Source organism: Rhagoletis pomonella, unplaced genomic scaffold (genome assembly GCF_013731165.1).
Source record: "Rhagoletis pomonella isolate Grant_MI unplaced genomic scaffold, Rhpom_1.0 Rhpom_scaffold_00008, whole genome shotgun sequence".
In the NCBI taxonomy this organism is placed as follows: Eukaryota; Metazoa; Arthropoda; class Insecta; order Diptera; family Tephritidae; genus Rhagoletis; species Rhagoletis pomonella.
The window spans coordinates 21,160,134-21,178,010 of NW_023458562.1; the positions used below are offsets into that span (position 1 = coordinate 21,160,134).

The 17,877-nt window shown below is 35.9% G+C and overlaps 2 protein-coding genes across 2 annotated transcripts; one reads left to right on the top strand and one right to left on the bottom strand.

Annotated features, from left to right (window-relative positions):
* The first annotated feature begins 4,930 nt into the window (after positions 1 to 4,930).
* Positions 4,931 to 6,779, top strand: LOC118745227 (probable serine/threonine-protein kinase DDB_G0277165). Its single transcript, XM_036478751.1, has 3 exons — positions 4,931 to 4,994; positions 5,594 to 6,450; positions 6,714 to 6,779. Exons 1-3 carry the CDS (start codon positions 4,931 to 4,933, stop codon positions 6,777 to 6,779), a joined length of 987 nt encoding a protein of 328 aa, XP_036334644.1.
* Positions 6,780 to 9,017: 2,238 nt separating this feature from the next.
* On the bottom strand, positions 9,018 to 16,975 carry LOC118744384 (cocaine esterase). Its single transcript, XM_036477379.1, has 4 exons — positions 16,712 to 16,975; positions 16,541 to 16,633; positions 11,440 to 11,607; positions 9,018 to 11,047 (listed from the first exon to the last, which is right to left on the bottom strand). The coding sequence occupies exons 1-4, from the start codon at positions 16,811 to 16,813 to the stop codon at positions 9,335 to 9,337; spliced, it is 2,076 nt and encodes a 691-aa protein (XP_036333272.1). The 5' UTR covers positions 16,814 to 16,975; the 3' UTR covers positions 9,018 to 9,334.
* Between the last annotated feature and the right edge of the window lie 902 nt (positions 16,976 to 17,877).

Genomic DNA, 17,877 nt, shown 5'->3' on the forward strand with positions numbered 1-17,877 from the left:
CATAAGTGGCACACAATATCACTTTGAAATGGCGTGCTATAGATATGACCGATACTGTACATATATGTATGTATACATAAACAGCAAGAATAAAAACCAAGTGGACTCATCTATGAATTCAGATTAGACAGCTGGCTAAATACATACATATGTATGTATATGTGTAGAATGCAATCATGTTGCTGCCGCTATGGCTAGCAAGAAAACAGAGCTTGCAATTAACGCGTTTACTCGACTGCGCTCACATTTTGTTGCACCGGCTTCGAACTGCCAATTATTTTCAATCGCACAGCAAACACACATTAAACCCTATCAACTACTTTCGTAATTTATTACACAGTTTTTTTTTTAAACTTTTCCGCAATGAATGCAAGGTTCGCACATTGCAGCTGTGCGTACATACATACATACACATACATATGTATGTATGTATGTGGCTACTATTGCGCTGCGCGTAATGCGTTGCACGACCCAGCGCCTACATACATGCATACATATGTATAAAAATGTATAAGTAAAGGGTGATCGAATTAAAAAAGCTGACTTCCAAAATGTACTAATTAGGCGATCCACTAGACGTCTTAGGCGTCGTATTGTCTTAAAGTCGTAAAACTTTCAAACGTAAAATAACGGTTAAAATGCATTTAGGTTATATGCAACTAAGTCAAACCATTTTTACCGTTATTTCACATTTCACAATTTAACGACTTTAAAACATCAAGACGCTTGTAAACTCCCTAAATGTAAAAGTATTAAGTAAAATTTTACCGCGGTATCCAAAGGGCATGTAAACACAGTTATGGTTTGATTATGCATACTTCGCATAACTTCGCATAACTTCGCACAACCATTTGTACCAGTGCACTAAAAGTGTAACTTAAGAAAATGTGAAGCAAAATCTAAACTCAACAGATCGCTAAGTTTTTAAAAGTTCTGCTAATTTCTGGGTAATGGAATACATACAAAATACATACAAAGTACATACGAAATTACAGTTTGAAGTTTGTGCGAAGTTGTGCGAAGTTATGCGAAGTATGCATAATCAAACCGTAACTGTGTTTACATGCGTACTTTGCGAAGCAATTCTCATTTTATTTGATTTCATTATTCAAAAATAAGAAGAAAATTTTAGTATTTATTTTTTTAATAGACAAAAATATATTTTATAACACTACGACATTTTCCTTTTTTTCAATCTTAGGAATTGATGAATCGAAATTTTCTGAAAGTCTAGTTTTCTCAACTAAAATTGATTTAAATGCAAATATTTATATATTAATAAGATCACTCTGGGGTCTTTGCCTTGATGTTAGTAAGGTAAAGTCCAAACAATGTTTTTCAACAATGTTGCCAAACACTGTTTCTTTGCACCAAAGCGCACCCAGTGGCCGTTTTTGGTAAAAATAAATTGCAGATTCAGATTCCTTGTACCCCAAAGGCCTTTTTGGTGGTATAAATATTTGCATATAAAGCAATTTTAATTGTTTTAAATCATGAACTTCAATTAAAGAAACACTAAAATTCGCCAACCTGGGAAAACTGAGAAAACTGTTTTCAGTGTTATGTAAAATCGACTTGTCTAATGTTGTTATCACTTTTCATATGTATGTACAAAAAAAAAACTACGATTTACTTAAATTGGCGAACACGAAATGCTTATCGGCACTTTAGCGAAAGCAATTTAAGTTAACATTTTTTTTAATTTAATTTAATATGAGCACGGACAGAAGCAAAAAAAAACATTTTTCACTTATCTAAATTGCTGGTGAAACCGGCAGTTAAAATATCAATCAAATATGATCGAAAAAATAAAATTTTCTGTCCGGCTTGGACATTTTAAGTTCTCGTTCATTTGGGCATTCCGTTTTATCCTGCGCCCTTTACAGTTTCTTCCTCTTATTTGGCACTACAACCTTTGGAGGCAGACCAAAAAACTGCGCCAATTGCCTCTCACTTATGCAAAGAATCGCCCGTTTTTCATCCCGACTGCAGACAGGTCTTTCTGCACTTGGTCCTTTCATTATGTACGTTGGTGCTTTTGCTTTCGTTTTCCACCCGGCATCAGCAACAATACTAACGAGCCAGCACATTTCTTTTGCAGATGGTGTTATTATTTTCTTCCACCGCGACACCGTCAGCAAAAAAAAATATCAAAAATCAACGGGAATTCTTCGCCACATGATACTGCACTTTATTATGCTAGAATTTGTTGGTGAATTATTCTACAAAGTCTGAAATTTAGACTTACATGGTGTTTGTGAGATACTGGAGCTGGATTTTTATAAAAAATAATAAACATGAAACAAGTCCAAAAAAATAGTCCAAACTGGTCAAAATATCGTGTCCGTATTATTTTTCACTTGACTAATTTAGTCTGTCAATTTTCGGTTCCGATTTTCTTTGCTTTTCGTTTATTTTTGCACAGGTAACTACCATACCAATGTTCAAATATGATTCCAATTACATCACCCTGTATTAAAATCCACTCGTGCATATGCACATACGTACTCGACCATATGCTTGTATGTCAGCACATTCGAACGCTGCTTCACAGACGGTGCTTCGCCGCAACACCGCACTCGTTCCGGCCTTTGGTCTCTTCGGTTTTGGTCATCATTGTCGCACTTGTGCATCAATATGCAGCCGATCTATGTACATACGTCGCATCCACGGGCACTTACTCAGTTCATCATAATTATTGTTGAGCACAGTTGAAAGGCGGTCGAGGCATTGAGGCGTCGCGTCGAAGCACAAACGCAGATACGCGCCGAACATTTGCCACACTTGCCACAAGCGGCATGCATTCACTTGCGCATTGCATATTTGTGGCGCGTTGCTTCATTTCCTGACTACTTCGAAGCTTGTTCGACGTCGCCGTTTGCCACTCTCCACTTACATACGACCGAATGCATGCCTGCCTGTCTACTTCGCGGTTCACCCTGCCCACCTGCTAACTTTGTGCTGCTGCTAACCATTTCACACGCCAAGTCAAATGAGCAGTTTATGGGTTTTATGAGTGTGCCACTTGAAGACGCGTTTTTGTATTTCACATTTTTATTTGTACTTCTTTTTTCGTGCTTCCATGTCGATTTGTTTGTTTCTGCTTTTTTTGTTTTTTTTTTTTTGGTCTTTACTATTTGGTTAATGTCGTTACTGCGCTTCACCATGTTTTAATCGAGCAAAACAACAACAGCGAGCTACTCGGGGGCAACATTCACTTTTTATGGTACCAGTCAACTAACCGCCTGTTTACTGCCTGCCATCAGTTCCAAATATTTTTACCTCTTGCTGCTTGCCGCTTGCTACCGCTGGAGCTGCTAAAATACGCAATAGCACAGAGATTTTCTCTAAAACCATGATTGCATTCGCATTAGCGAAAAGATGTGCGCATGCGCGCATCTGTGCATCATCCTAGTGATGTCAAGAAGGATAAACTAATTTTGGGATTTTCGTATCTTTGCAGAGAAATACATCTGTATGTATGCATGATTTGTCTAATAATTACACCTTCACACTCATGTAAATATCTACATACGAGTAGGTACATACATATATGTACATATATTTATAAATTGTATGTTGTGTGCAGTCCAATTAGCCACCATCAATTTTATTAACGCAATCCTACCTGCCTTAGGTATGTTAAAAAATGGAGTAGCAATTGCGCATTTGTGAAAATTTATAGCCTACTCTTAGTTTCAACACAAATAAGAGCGCGAGGCACACAAATGTGCAGGCGGGTCGCCGTGTTCGGGTACTGCGCATGAAGAGTAGATCCTTGGCGTAAAATCTCTGATTTTCGGGATGCATCAATCTGAGTACCTTCGAAAAAACTCTAGCTACTTCAAGATTAACACAAACAAGTGTCTATAGGCCAACCCTGAACGCCGGATATTTTTCCAAAAGATTTCTTGACCAAATTGGCAATGCAGAAAAACTTTGCAATTTAAATACTATTTTCAGTGTTGTACTCGTGTCGCCTAAGGAGTTGTGATGCGAATCGCAGTTACAGTCGACTTGCCACACAACGGTTTTTGCTACATTTCCATACGCACCATTATTGTACACCCTTTAAGTTGGTTGCGACGTGATTTTTTCGGATGAATCTTCACAATGACTTTATAAATACAATTTTTTTTTTTTTGTTTAAATTCCGAGCAGTCACGTAAAATATTGATTTCAACGATCATCTCTTTTTTAGCATTGCGAATGATTCTTAATCATTTCGAATTGGTAAAATTAGTGAAATCAATTCCATTTTGGGGCGAATGTTTAAAAGCTGTTGAAACAGATTGTACAGGAGATTTAATAAAAATACGTGCAACAAAATACAAAAATGAAATTGGCCTAGATCCTGGGTGTCGGCTCATTTTGGCTGGCATCCAGAACAATGTTCCTGTGAAAATAAAAAAATGCATATTATCAGAACCTTTCTGGTGTCTATTCGCGCAAAATAAAACTGGAGAAATTTTCTCGCAAAGAAAGGTGGCTCGGCTGAAATACATTTGTCTACAAAAAGCCTGCAACCACACTGCGAAGCAACTGGTACCGAATAGAGAAGAAATGAATAAAAACTTTTACTAGAAATAGTATACATACTTTAAATTTTAATGTGAAGAAAGAAATTGTTTCACTGTTATTAATTATTGTATAAAACAGTAGTTCGATATAATGTCTGAAAGCTGCATGCTCATTTCTGGGGTAGCATCCAGTTTCGACATGAATTTGTTTTTTGTACATATAAGTGTAGGCGGAAAACCCTGTTGACGGAGTACGATGTGACAGAAGGAAGCAAAGTTTAGATAGCCTTTTTAGCGACTTCATGGTATTTACTCTTAACACTAACCCAAAACTCTTTCAGAGACACACACAGATTCAAATGTGTGTGTTCAATATCGAAGTACTCTGGAGATCTATGAATGCTTCGAAAATGGATTTTGCACCAAACCGATATTACTACTACCATCCGAAAAATAATCAGACTAAGATTTCAGGTGATTTACCAAGTGCCTAGTTATGACACTTCACATTTCATTTGACAATTCATCGCGCTCCTTGTAGAAAGTTGTGTACAACCCTTTGGCTACAGCGGCCAACAACACATACCGGTTAGAAAAAAAACAAGCTAGCAAGCGCAAGCTCAACGCTCTTATGCAGGTATGGCACTCAGTACGGCAATCATACCAACTGCGGGTACATATGTACATATGTATACTTATTCATACCAAGATTAATCTCGCGGAACCCCGGTGAATTGTCTACGGAACCCTTGGGTTCCGCGAAACACACTTTAAGAAGCTCTGCAGTGTATAGCAAATGTAAAAATTTGTAAATTAAAATTTCTCAGGACTAATTCTATGATTCGAAGAAAAATCATTTTTTACGTTTTAGTATCTGTACAGTATAGTTTTATTCTTCAGTAAGTGTCGACAAAATGGTTGGGACTGCAAATTAAGGAGTTTTAAGATAGTTACTATTCATTCCGCCAATCGCTAGTTGATTGACGAATCAAAAGCTACTTTGCATTTGCCCATATTTTGACCGAAGAGTAAAACATATTCTTATTCTTTGATTATTTTCTTTGACTTTTCAGGATCTCAACCACCAAACTGCAAGTTATTTGGAAGCAAGCACAATAACGGCAGAGATAATATTTACAGCACATATTCAAGCGCTAAAAGTGGCAACGGCTACAACAACAATAACAATTACAATCGGGATCGCTTTACATCCTCTGCATCAAGTTCCTCCTCCTCATTCACCACATCGACTCAGTTGCAATCAAATCGACAGTATTCATCACCATTCTCCTCATCAACGGTTTCTAAACTGCCTATAAATCCATTCTTAGCAACTTCACCTTTTCTTTTACCTTGCCGGCGCGGGAAGGAAGAGGTTAACAGTAAAAGGAGTAATGTGTCAAATAACAACAGCCACAGCATCAGCAGCGCGCATTTCAACCAAAGCTTTAATCAAGCGCCTCTTCAACATCATCAACGAAACACTGCAAGCGTAGTTCCTCCACCCTCCTCCACATCGCCCGCCCTATCGACCACTGCAGAAACACCATTTTGCAATCATCTAACAGCCGCTGCTGCCGCCGCTGCAGCCCAGAGAACATTTTTGCACGACTACGATCGAAAATTTAGTTTGCTAAGCCTTTTCAAAAATCCCTATAAGTATACAACGGACCGAAGATCTTCATCATTTAGCTCCAGAGTTTGGGGCTCTAATGATGTGGTACTGCCTTCAGCGCCGTCAAATGTTACTTCGATGCTGACGTCTACGTACAGCAAAATTTCTCAAGGACCTGCTAGTTCCAACACGATATTGCCATGGAAGATAATGTCTTCAGCATCTCAACCTAACAGTTTGCATCAATCGACTATGAATCCCACCTTCCAAGAACCATCGAATGCCGAGAGTCGCAAGAACGCTTTCAGCAGTATGGTCTTACGGGGGAGCGGCGGCATGTTCGGACGATCTGATGACTCAGGCGGGATGATTAACAACATTGGCTTTAGTGATCTCTCTAAAAATCGAAAAGTGCACAAATGTGACACTGAGGGTTGTGATAAAGTGTACACAAAGAGTTCTCATCTGAAGGCGCACAAACGCACTCACACAGGTAATAAGCTTGCCCAAATACATAATGTCAATATACATATGTAATTATGACTGTACATTGTTTATAAGCCTTCTTCATCCGTTAGGTGAGAAACCATACGTGTGTAACTGGGAAGGATGTATTTGGCGGTTTGCAAGATCAGACGAATTAACGCGTCACTATCGAAAACACACCGGCGTCAAGCCCTTTCGCTGCCAACTCTGCACGCGCTCCTTCAGCCGCTCCGACCACCTGTCGCTGCACATGCGCAGACACTAAATTTCAAGCGAACAACTAACTACTCGCAAGTCGGCAGCAGCACAGCGGTACGATATACATACATACATACATACATAAGAATAATGTTTGTTTGTAATCATCAAATGCACTTTATTTTAGCAAATTTTAGAGAATTTTTTAAATTAATGAACTTAGCCAATTATAGTCTCGTAAGTACAGCATTGAATGAGGCTACGCTACCCACAAGTTAAATGACTCTATGTAAACATACATACATACATACACAGAAATCATTGTTAAGTTGTGTACGATTTTCCATATGGAAGTGCCTTTTTTCATTTGATTATTATGTATACATACATATGTATATAAAATATATATGTATACGATGTATAGGCCCATCGGTATCTATTTAATAAAAATACTTACAAAAAAGGTTACTACTAAATGTTGCTAAAGCAAACAAAAGGAGAGTGTACATTATTAAGTAAATGCAAGTATATGTACATACATACATATAAATATATTAAACAATTTAGAAAGCATAATGAATGAATAATGCCTTTTCATTCTTAACAACGAAGGGAGGTTAGCGAACCGCTCCGCGTCCGGTAATTTTTAATTGCTTTCACCTGCAAGAATGGATAAAAATAGCGTCCTCAGCCTTAGCACGTTCTTGTATGTACATTAGAACGTACGTACCACCATACAAGCAAACAATAAAAAGTTCGCTAAACATTTCGAGCGTACTTAATTAAACACATTTATCGGTTGGAATAATATAAAAGCCTTAAGGTTAAATTAGTGGCGACATACCATAACGCCATAGCCATAACCATTGCCATAACCGTAATCACATTAACGATCTTCGTAATCATAAACAGCTGATTTTACATAGTCAACATGTCGGTGTTGCCAGACGCGAAACAAGACGCTGTAAATGGGTAACATCGTAGAATTTTTGCGCAGAACTTCTTTGTTCATTCATAAGATATTAATATTTATAAAATCAAAAAATTTTAATTCAACCGTTTATATCTTCTTTATATTTTTGCGCCAAATATGTAATTTTGGTACAGTTGAAATCAGCATGAGAAGTTCTATTGAGCCAAATTTTTTGGTATTTCCATAGCTAAATGAACAATATTTTTTTTCTGCGTCTGGCAGCACGTTCTTACGAGCGATTTAGATATTAGCTAATTATGGTTATGGTGGAAAACCAAAATTCAATTGATGTTTATGCTTTGGCGTTACGGTGTGGCACCAGTAATCGAATACAGTGTTGGTCATAAGGTTGGTTGGAACAGCTGTTTTATATGGTTATGGCTATGGTTATGGCTATGTCACCGCTAATTTAACCTTTTTAATATAATGATGCGTTAGTTCGATGTGAATTGAAATCTCGACTCAAGACAAGCATCACAAAAATAACTTTGTGCACATCGCTGGCTGAGTGCGAGTTCGACCTATCTCGGCAGCCGGTTCGAAAACGGCCTATCTCAGAAAAAATTTCGCCCTATTTCAGAATTTTCCATATCTCAGACTTTGGTTCAAAAACGCCCTATCTTAACTGAAAATATATAGAAAATAATTGGATAGGCCTTTTTTGAATCGGCAGCTGAGATAGGGCGTTTTGAACCGAATTCTGAAATAGAACGTGCAATTCTGAGATTTGGATTTTTCGAACTGGCTGCTGAGATAGGTCGACCTTCCACTCAGCCGTCGATATGTACTACATACATAAATCAAACCCCTAGGAATTTTTTTATTGAAACTATGCAGATTTTAATTTAAAATTGCTTTTATTATATTTATAGTATGACTAATAACAGACATATATATATACATATGTAACTACTTGCATACATATATGTAAATACATATTGCACACCTGGATCTAAAGTGGGCTAACTCAAAAATAACTGTTTGTGCATCGTACAGATTCAACGCAAAAACCGGTATAACAGTGGTTATTTAGATTTAGTTAGGGTATATAATCAGGAAGAAACAAAATATTTACATTAATTGGAGGTAAGTCCTATATGTAAATTGATTTATGCAAAAAAATCTTCCTACACTTTTTTTAAGTTGATTGCTGTTTAGATATATGTAGGTGTGCGATATGCACATGTAATATGTATGTAATGTACTTACAAGAAAAAATATACTGCCTTAAATTAAAATTCAAAAACATGTACTTAAATTTAGTTCCTTTCCAGTTCACAAACATTAAAATTCACGGCAGGTCAGTTCGTATTGCCAATGTTTTAAAGTATATTTTGATTGCTTCTCGTCTCGTTTATTTCTTAATGCTTCTTGTTTTTCATCCTCATCCAACTTCTCTTCGGAAGTTTTATTTCCTGTCGGCTCGCGTCGTGCTCTCTCACTGAAAGAAAAATTATCTGATTTTTGACTTTTGTTGTTGTGTTTGTCCATAATCGACGTAAGGGTTTTTCGAAACCAGTTGGGTTTCTCAATCCATCGTCGTCATAAGCGAAAAACTGAAGTGTGCGATCGTTCACGGATATGATCGCGATGAAGGATATACACGCAGAGCGCTAAAACGCTCAAAAGTGCTGCAATGAGACTTAATAGAACAAAGAAGCCCTTTCGGTAGCGCACTGCATCGGCTGTAGCCTCCTTCAACTGCTTGCGCTGGCCTAATGCGACATTATTGTTATCATAACCACTCTGATCTTCGTATACTGGTACATTCGGAATAAAAATTTGCCAAAAGCTGGCAACGCGCTTCAAATGCGCAGCATATCCAAAATCCGTCTGATTCTTTAGAAATAACTTCGATTGGCCATTATCAATGCCTCTTCTATCATTCCTATTCGTCCTCGACAAACCATTCTCGGGAATTTCCTTCCCATTTTGTAGCATTTGTTCAATTTCAGCTACATTTCCAGCAAAATCCAAAAAATAACTTCTTCTCGTTTCCAATTTTTCTGTCTCGCCAAAGTATTTAACGAATTGGTGCTCATTTGTGTATGGCAGCCAATCGTTTGGCTCATAAGATGACGTAGATTTGGCCATGTCACTCTTTATGAAATTGATCAGAGCTTTTCGGAATTTTCGAGAAAGACGATCCTCTGCTGTGGTCAGGCGCCTTCTGGATATTTGCTGGAACATGCTTGGTCCAAGAAGCAAAAGTAAATCCGAAGTGTGGGACGCACCACCGAACCAGTTCACCTTTCCACGTATGTCCATTGAGTTCGAGGCGTCGAATACGTATGCGTATACTTTCGGAACATCACTAGAATTTCTCGAGGCTAAAAGATTGAGTGTTCGATAGAAAGGCAGCTCGAAAAAATATTCAGATATAAGTCGTTGCATTGAATACAAGAGGCTTTTAACACTACTACCAGCGTCCCCACTAAAATAGAACCAATTCAGGACGTACTTCACTTTATTTCTCACCTCCATGTGAAATCTTTGCAAGACACTTGGAATCAGAGTGAAATTCACATAATCACGAATCGCCTCATAGCCCTCGCGCGCCAAATTTAGCCAGTGTTGTTGTAGAAAGGCGCCCTCATTAGATGTGATGCCGCACAGTATGGGGGGAAGAGCAGATGATACGCTGACATTTCTTAAAAAATCATCGACATCTGCCGGCAATATAGGGCCGATGTGGAGAGTGCCATTGCCATGATCATATACACTCTCAAAGGCATTTAGAAGATCACTGACGCTTTTTAATTTCAGACAACGTGCAAGTTGAGCGCTTGGTCTTTCGAATTGGCAGCCTAGCTTGCTCACCAACACATTCGAAGCTTCCACAACCCTGGATGGGGTATTCAATGACGTCATAAAATCACCACTGGACATAAGTATTAGCTTAGATACAAGTTTCGGTTCATCCGCAGTATTTGCAAGAGCGTGTGCCAAGGCACATGGAGCACCACTTGTGCCGTGGCCCAGCAATGTTATTCGCTTCGGATCCCCTCCGAAATGCTGTATGTTGTGTTGTATCCAATGGAGAGCCAACTGTTGATCTTGCAGGCCCAAATTTCCCGCCAACACTCCATTATCCAAAGCGATCCAACCGAATATATTGCTGCGGTACTGCATAGAGACCACGACGACATTCTCTAGAGCAAAATCTATACCAGACACTCGATTTTGAGACCAATCGTAAACCATATTCTCTCCAGTGATAAGCACCAGCACGGGTTTCTGGCCAGTATTTGCAGCCTTCAAACAAAAATATACAAAATGTTATTCAATCACTGTGCTACGGCCTTTTCAATATTGCCAAGAGGAAGAGGAGCCACAAAATGCGACACATCTGTGCGATTGAATGGCGAAAAGTGATGGCTGAGTAAAATTATGTGCAAGTAACAACACGAACCAAAAAAATAAAAAAAATCTACACAGTTGTGAGCTTAAAACAACAAAAAAAAACAAATCATAAATGTTAACACTACTAAGCAAAGCAACTACCCCCAAAAAACGAGTTTTTTCTACACTTAATTCAAATAATTTTTGAAAATCTTCTTCCAACACCAACGTCCCCGTGAATGATAGTGCAATATGATACAGAAATGAGCTCTTCAGAATTGCAACATATGTATGTATATACATACCTCAGATACCCAAATATTCAAATATAAGCAATCTTCATCCATTAATGCTGCCCGAGGTAAGCTCCCATCAACTTTCTCATCATAAATTGTATTCGAGGGCTGTGGGCAAAGTGGACGCATATTCATAGCCGTTAAAGTACGATTCCAGCCTCGGTGTGCCAAAGGGGGCTACATTTGAAAACAAAAATCAAAAGCAAAAACAAAAGTATTTATGTACATTACATGATGCAAAGTAAGAACATCCCGCAGGCGTCAAATTTTAACCAGCTATAACTTAGGAACCGTATGTCGCATATCTTCGAAATTTGATGTGAAGACATAACTACTCCTAAATTAGGCGCTTATAGTGAGGTAAATATAAATGAGTTTGTACAAGGGTACACCTGCCTATGCAATTTGTCTGATGAATACTACATCATGTCGTTCAATTAAAAACAAAAATAATCAGTTCTTACACTTGCTTTCCCGCAAATACGAAAATCTCAATTTATGAATTTATTTTAAAAACAAAGTGATTTCATGAACAAATTAACATAAAAAAATTAATATCCCAGATTCATATTAGCCAGTCTCTTAAAACTTTTCGCGTTCTGGAATGAAATCCTTAAACATTTTTTTGTGGATCGCATTTCAGGGTCCAGCAATAGTCAGCAAGCATGTGTAGGTTTAATTTCCTATCATACCACTTCTCCATAGTAGCTATGTCCTGGTGGAATCGTCCACCATGTTCTTCGTTAGTGTTTTTTGTTTACTAAGTTTTTTTTATAATTTTTCACCCCTTTCTACTCAATCCATCGACATGAGATCGAATCCGACAGGCGAATTGGATTTTCAGTAATACGTGGTTTTTTCTTCGGAAAAACTGCGTCCAAATTTTATTTTGAATAATTTTTTTTTTTTAATTTGCCATAATCGACGCTTCAACAGTTCTTTCTCGAAAACTGGACGTGCTAGAAAAGTTTTGTACATGCACTTCAAATCAGCATCAAAAAATCTATAAGATGACGTCGGCCCCATTTTTGAAATAAAATACGACGACATTTTGTTGAACGATGTAATTTTCACTTTACAAAAAAAAAAATCATATTTCACTTAAATTGCTTTCGTGGAACCCCAGGTTAATATAATACAAGGTTACAACATCAGCCATCTCCGTCATCTTGATGACGAAGACGGCTCAATTCTCGGAGTTGCCAGATTCCTAAAAAATTTATTATAGAAATGAAGGACGCTTAACCACTCCCACGGAATGTATGTTAGTGCACATTACAGCCCTGAACACAATTTTTAAGGAGAAAAAATGAAAAGTGCTTTTCCTTTTGGAATGTTATTTGCAGATACATGTGACTACAGTGATAAGATAAGGTAATCTAGCCGGAGTTGAGGCGCACATAGACCGGAATGAATTTTTACAACGCTTTTATCAACTTGCAATGTTGTGTGCCCAGACAGCTATAAAAGCTTTGCTTTGCAAAGTTCCTATAAAGTCTTGACATCAACCTCGTTGAGTCGAGAGGTAGATGTCGCCCTATGCACTACATACGCTACAGCGGTTATGGACTACACGCCACTTCTTTAAATGAAATTAGTTGGTGCTCGTATGTAGTTGTGCACGTATCTTCCGCATGAGAAGATGGTGAGCAAAAAAAAATTTAAAAATATAAGAAACTTTTTAGTTACTTGTATAACGATTTTAATTCGGGTCGCGTGTTTGGGCACAGCATACCAAAATCATTGTACAAATAACTAAACCGTACTCGAAATGTAATTTTTCAACTACATCATTTATTTACTTTTTTTTTTTAATTATAGGATGCAACCGGCAAGGATACTATAGTTTCTAATTCAGGTTTCTATATTCCCAGCAGACAAACTACGATCGCATCACAACACCATCAACTCCAGAATCGGCTCCAAATATTGCAATCGCTTAACAGTGCATGAATGCAGCAGAAGCCACTACCCTAACCGCAATTGTGAAGCAATGTTAAAGAGCCCCAATTTAATTTAAAAAAAAAATTCTGGAAAATCGGTGACAATTAATGCCATTTGATTTAACTCTCTTCCTTTTCTACCGAAATATACATTACATATAGAGCCCTTACACACTTCAGACTTTATCGGCCGCCGAATTAGTTGGGCTCCATTGTCTTTCCATTGCATTTTCGGGCGCGAATAAGTTAACGTAGTGTGCGCACCTCCATACATCTTCATGTATTTCAAACGAGCCCCAACTAAATCGGCGGCCGATAAAGTCTGCAGTGTGCAAGGGCTATGTAATGCATATTAATGAAGCGAGTTTAATCAAATGGCATTAATTGTCACCGATTTTGCAGAAGTTGTTTTAAATTCAAATGCATAAAAATTATAAATTTCTTTTAGTTATAAATTCTTTAAAAAAAATTAAACTTTTTTCAAAAATTTCCATGTTTTGTGTGCGGCTTTGTGCGAGGGCAGAATACATGTTCGACGTTCACAAAGTGTCAGCCAAGGCATTTTTTTGTGAGTGGTTAAAAATTCTTGTTGTTAATGCTAACTAAAAGAATATAATTTAATTACTTTTCTGTTTGTTATAAATTCTTTCAAAAAAAAAAAAACTTTTTACAAAAAAATTCCATGTTTTGTGTACTGCCTTAAGCGAGTGCAAAATACAAGTTCACAAAGTTGTAAGCCAAGTTCGATTTTTTTAAAAATCGTGTGTCAATTATTGTTGCTAATGCTAATTACAATAAAGGTAGTTTAATTACTTTTCTTCTAAATATAGATTATTTTAAATAAATTCACTTTTGTTATAAAAATTTTAAAGTTTTGTGTACTGCCATATGCGAGTGTAAAACATAAAGTTGTTAGCCAAACTTATTAAAAAAAAAAATGTTTGAGAATCATGAATGTTTACACATATTAAAATTAAATATGAGTAGTCCACTTGCAAAAAGCGCTATGTAAAATTTTTTCGATTTTTAGTTTTTGGAGGATTACGTACCAGTATTTATAGTAGTTTCATGTCCACTAACAACACAGAGCAAAATCTTTCTGAAATTCTGAAAAAATAGCATCAAATGTTAACTCTTCTTCCAAAAGTCGCTATCATACTTGTTTATAAACTTTCAAAAGTATACATCTTCTGATGAACTTAGAAAACTGCTTTAGGTCGTATAGACTGTTAATGTTATCTTATGTCATGTTATGTTATGTTACAATTTTATAGGGCTCCTATTTATCCAAATTTTCAGGTAATAATAAAAAAGATTCAATTTAAATGTTACTTGTTGTCGTAGATGTTTTTTCGAATTTATGGCTTTCTGTTATAAAATCACATAACGCTGTTTGCAAGTGGACTACTCATATAATTTAATTACTTTTCATTTGGTTATAAATTCTTAAAAAAAAAATAAACTTTTTTCTAAAAATTTTGAAGTTTTGTGTACTGCATACAATCGAGACTAATTGATCTCCATTAGTACCCGTATGAGAATAGTTGCGACTAATTGATGACCAACTGTACCCGATAGAGTAGTCTCGGAATACTCTCTTTAGAGATTAGTCGCACAATTTTTGGCAGGGTATGTATGTATATGGGTGTTTCCATGAAAATGTAAACAGAAAATGCAAGCAAATGAATTCAAACAGATTTATAACTTTGAATTTCGTATTCAGGTTTGGAAAACGCGAAACGGTGAAGAGAAGAACTGAAAAAATTTAATTAAAAATTTAATTTAGTATGTGTTACTGTAAAAATATTGTATGTGGGAAAAATCTGTCTCATACGTTATTATATTTTTTTTTTTATAAAAACTAACCAGAGATAATTTGTATTAAAAGATGGAATGATTGTAAAGGTACATTATTTAGCTTAGCTTAGGAATTTTTAAAGAAAAGAGAAACTCCCATGATTCGCAGGCTTTCGCATATATGTATATGTGCCTTAAAAACACTTCTTTTTTTGTCGCGTACGTTATCACCTTGTTTTGAACAGATATTTTGCACGCCGAAGTTTATTATTATTATTTATTATTATTATTTATTTATTATTACTATTTATTTATTATTATTATTATTTATTATTATTATTATTTATTATTATTATTATTATTTTTCTTAAACATAGTCCCCTTTGTGTTGCAACATAACCGTAATCTTGTTTTTCAGTAACTTCTATTTTCGAGAGATTTATGTTACTCCATAAGCGTACGAATGTCGGTTACGGCTGCATAAAAACACCCATATGCATGTGTGTGTGCCCCAATCTATTAATATCGTTGAATTTTGTTGAATTTATGAGATTGAAAATGAAAAGCGAGGGGCGCATGTAATAGGCCTGAAAAATCTGATTAAAAACTTAAAAATTTAGATGAAACTTTGCAGATTTTTTATAATTTTAGCACAAAGTTTGAAATGAGGATTTACATGCTACTTGTTATATGATGAGCTAGACTTTTATGAAAAAAATAATAAACTTTAAATAGACAAAAGCAAAATTGCCACAGTTGGTCAAAACATTGCTGGCTTAATTAGCTGATCGGAAGAGTACATACAAACGTACCATGTGATACAAATATAGTTGGTAGTAATAAATTAAGGGTTAGAAACTTGCCGAATGCTCACGTTGAAAACATGAAATGATAATTTACATACATAAGTTTGTATGCATACATATACATAGTACATATCGTTAGTATAGTATGGAAATGGCTTATCTCACAACGTCACTGAATTGCAAAAATGCTACAACTAAAATTTTTTATTCCATAAAACGATGTATGTAGGGACTTGTGATTCGATGAAAAGCATCATAATGAATGAAAAAGTGAATTTTGATTTTTAGTTAGTTACGCCTTTTTGTATTTCAGCGACGTTGTTAGTTACGCCCTTTCCATCTTATATTACGATATGTATATACAATCTGTGTATATGGCGTACAAGTAAATACATACCTACTTATGCATATAAATATTGTTGCCTTCATATAGAAATGCCCCATACTAAATTTCTGTTGCATTGCGGAGTGTTGAAAAAAACTTGGTAAAATTTTAAAAAGACTGAGAGTCTTTCCATATTAAGACACTGAACGATATAGGTATTGATTAGAAAGTTGTATTACCATGAAGCGTAGATCGGCGATCGGTGGTTGCGCATACGGCACCCCTAGGAATGCATATACAGCGGTTCGGGAGCTATCTGGAAATATTTTAAGCTAAATGAACAGGGAAAGTAATAGAAAAGTATTTAAATATGTTCATTTGTATGTATATATGTATGTATGTACGCGTACCCCTATTATGGGTCCCTGCTCAAGCAAGATATTTATATGCTGACCATTGGCGTATAGATATTCCAAAAATATAAAAGCAATCGGAAGCCAATACAGTTGCATTTTGAAGCAGCCAGAAAGTTTCAAGTCAAATGCCGATTTTTACAAATGTATATGAAAATGTGATTTAGAGCGCGTAATATAACATATTCTTTTTTTGTTTAACATAAAACGCGATATATACTTTATGTTATTGCTCTGAAATGTATCAAAATACTAAAGGTCTTCCTGCTGATGGATAGTGGATGAAGCTCTAAAGTTTGTAATATAAAATTATTTCATAGCAATTACACTTAAATATATGCAAATACCTATACATACATATGTATGGGGGTTTATACATATATATATATATATATACACATTTATATAGTATACCTATGTATGCATATGAATTTTATTGTATTATCGTTTTATATTCTTTTTTAACAGTTTTTGTCACCATCATTGTTACCTTCTTTATATGTATGTATATGTATGCATGTATTAAGGTATGTATCTACACATGTATTCAATGAAACACGCATAATTTTCCGTTGCATTGTTGTTATTGGCATTACCATTGCTGAGTGACCATTGCTATGGTGCAGAACTGAAGTAAAATTAAGTTTACTACCTGTGTGTATATGTACTGTATTAGGGTGCCCCAGAATATACAGATTTTTGCATTCACGAAATTCGATATTCATAGCCGATATTCATTTGTGCGTATGTACATGTCGACACCTGAATATTTAATTAAAAATATCCTGGCCAGGATTTTTTCAGCCAACCCACTCGCAAAATATTTATTAACACGTTGAATTTCAAAGAAAAAAAGAGTTCATTAAACGAAGGGGTGAAGGTCGTGCCTTTGTCGGATCTCAGGCTAATAACTACCTAATATATTTCTAAATATCCTGAATAAAAAGTTTGAAATTTTTTTCGAATTTATAATTTTGGTAGAAAGTTTGCAACTTTGATTTATATGGTTTTTGTTGTGGAACTAACTATATGTTTATAAAAATATATAAACTAAATTAAATAAAAGCAAATTCCACAATTTGATTGAGCTTGGAGCCGTTTTTTAATCAAAAATGGTAACATGGTAGAAGTTATAGTTACTATTTCGGAGTTCACCACATCTC

What these genes read in the sequence shown, in the direction of transcription:
- LOC118745227 (XM_036478751.1), top strand. Translation starts at nt 4,931, where the DNA reads ATGGATTTTGCACCAAACCGATATTACTACTACCATCCGAAAAATAAT. An exon ending in TAATCAGACTAAGATTTCAG is followed by an intron (nt 4,995 to 5,593) that starts GTGATTTACCAA and finishes TTGACTTTTCAG; the next exon opens with GATCTCAACCACCAAACTGC. An exon ending in AGAACGCTTTCAGCAGTATG is followed by an intron (nt 6,451 to 6,713) that starts GTCTTACGGGGG and finishes TTCATCCGTTAG; the next exon opens with GTGAGAAACCATACGTGTGT.
- LOC118744384 (XM_036477379.1), bottom strand. Translation starts at nt 16,813, where the DNA reads ATGCAACTGTATTGGCTTCCGATTGCTTTTATATTTTTGGAATATCTA. An exon ending in AGCAGGGACCCATAATAGGG is followed by an intron (nt 16,634 to 16,711) that starts GTACGCGTACAT and finishes CTGTTCATTTAG; the next exon opens with CTTAAAATATTTCCAGATAG. An exon ending in TGAATATTTGGGTATCTGAG is followed by an intron (nt 11,048 to 11,439) that starts GTATGTATATAC and finishes TTTTGTTTGAAG; the next exon opens with GCTGCAAATACTGGCCAGAA.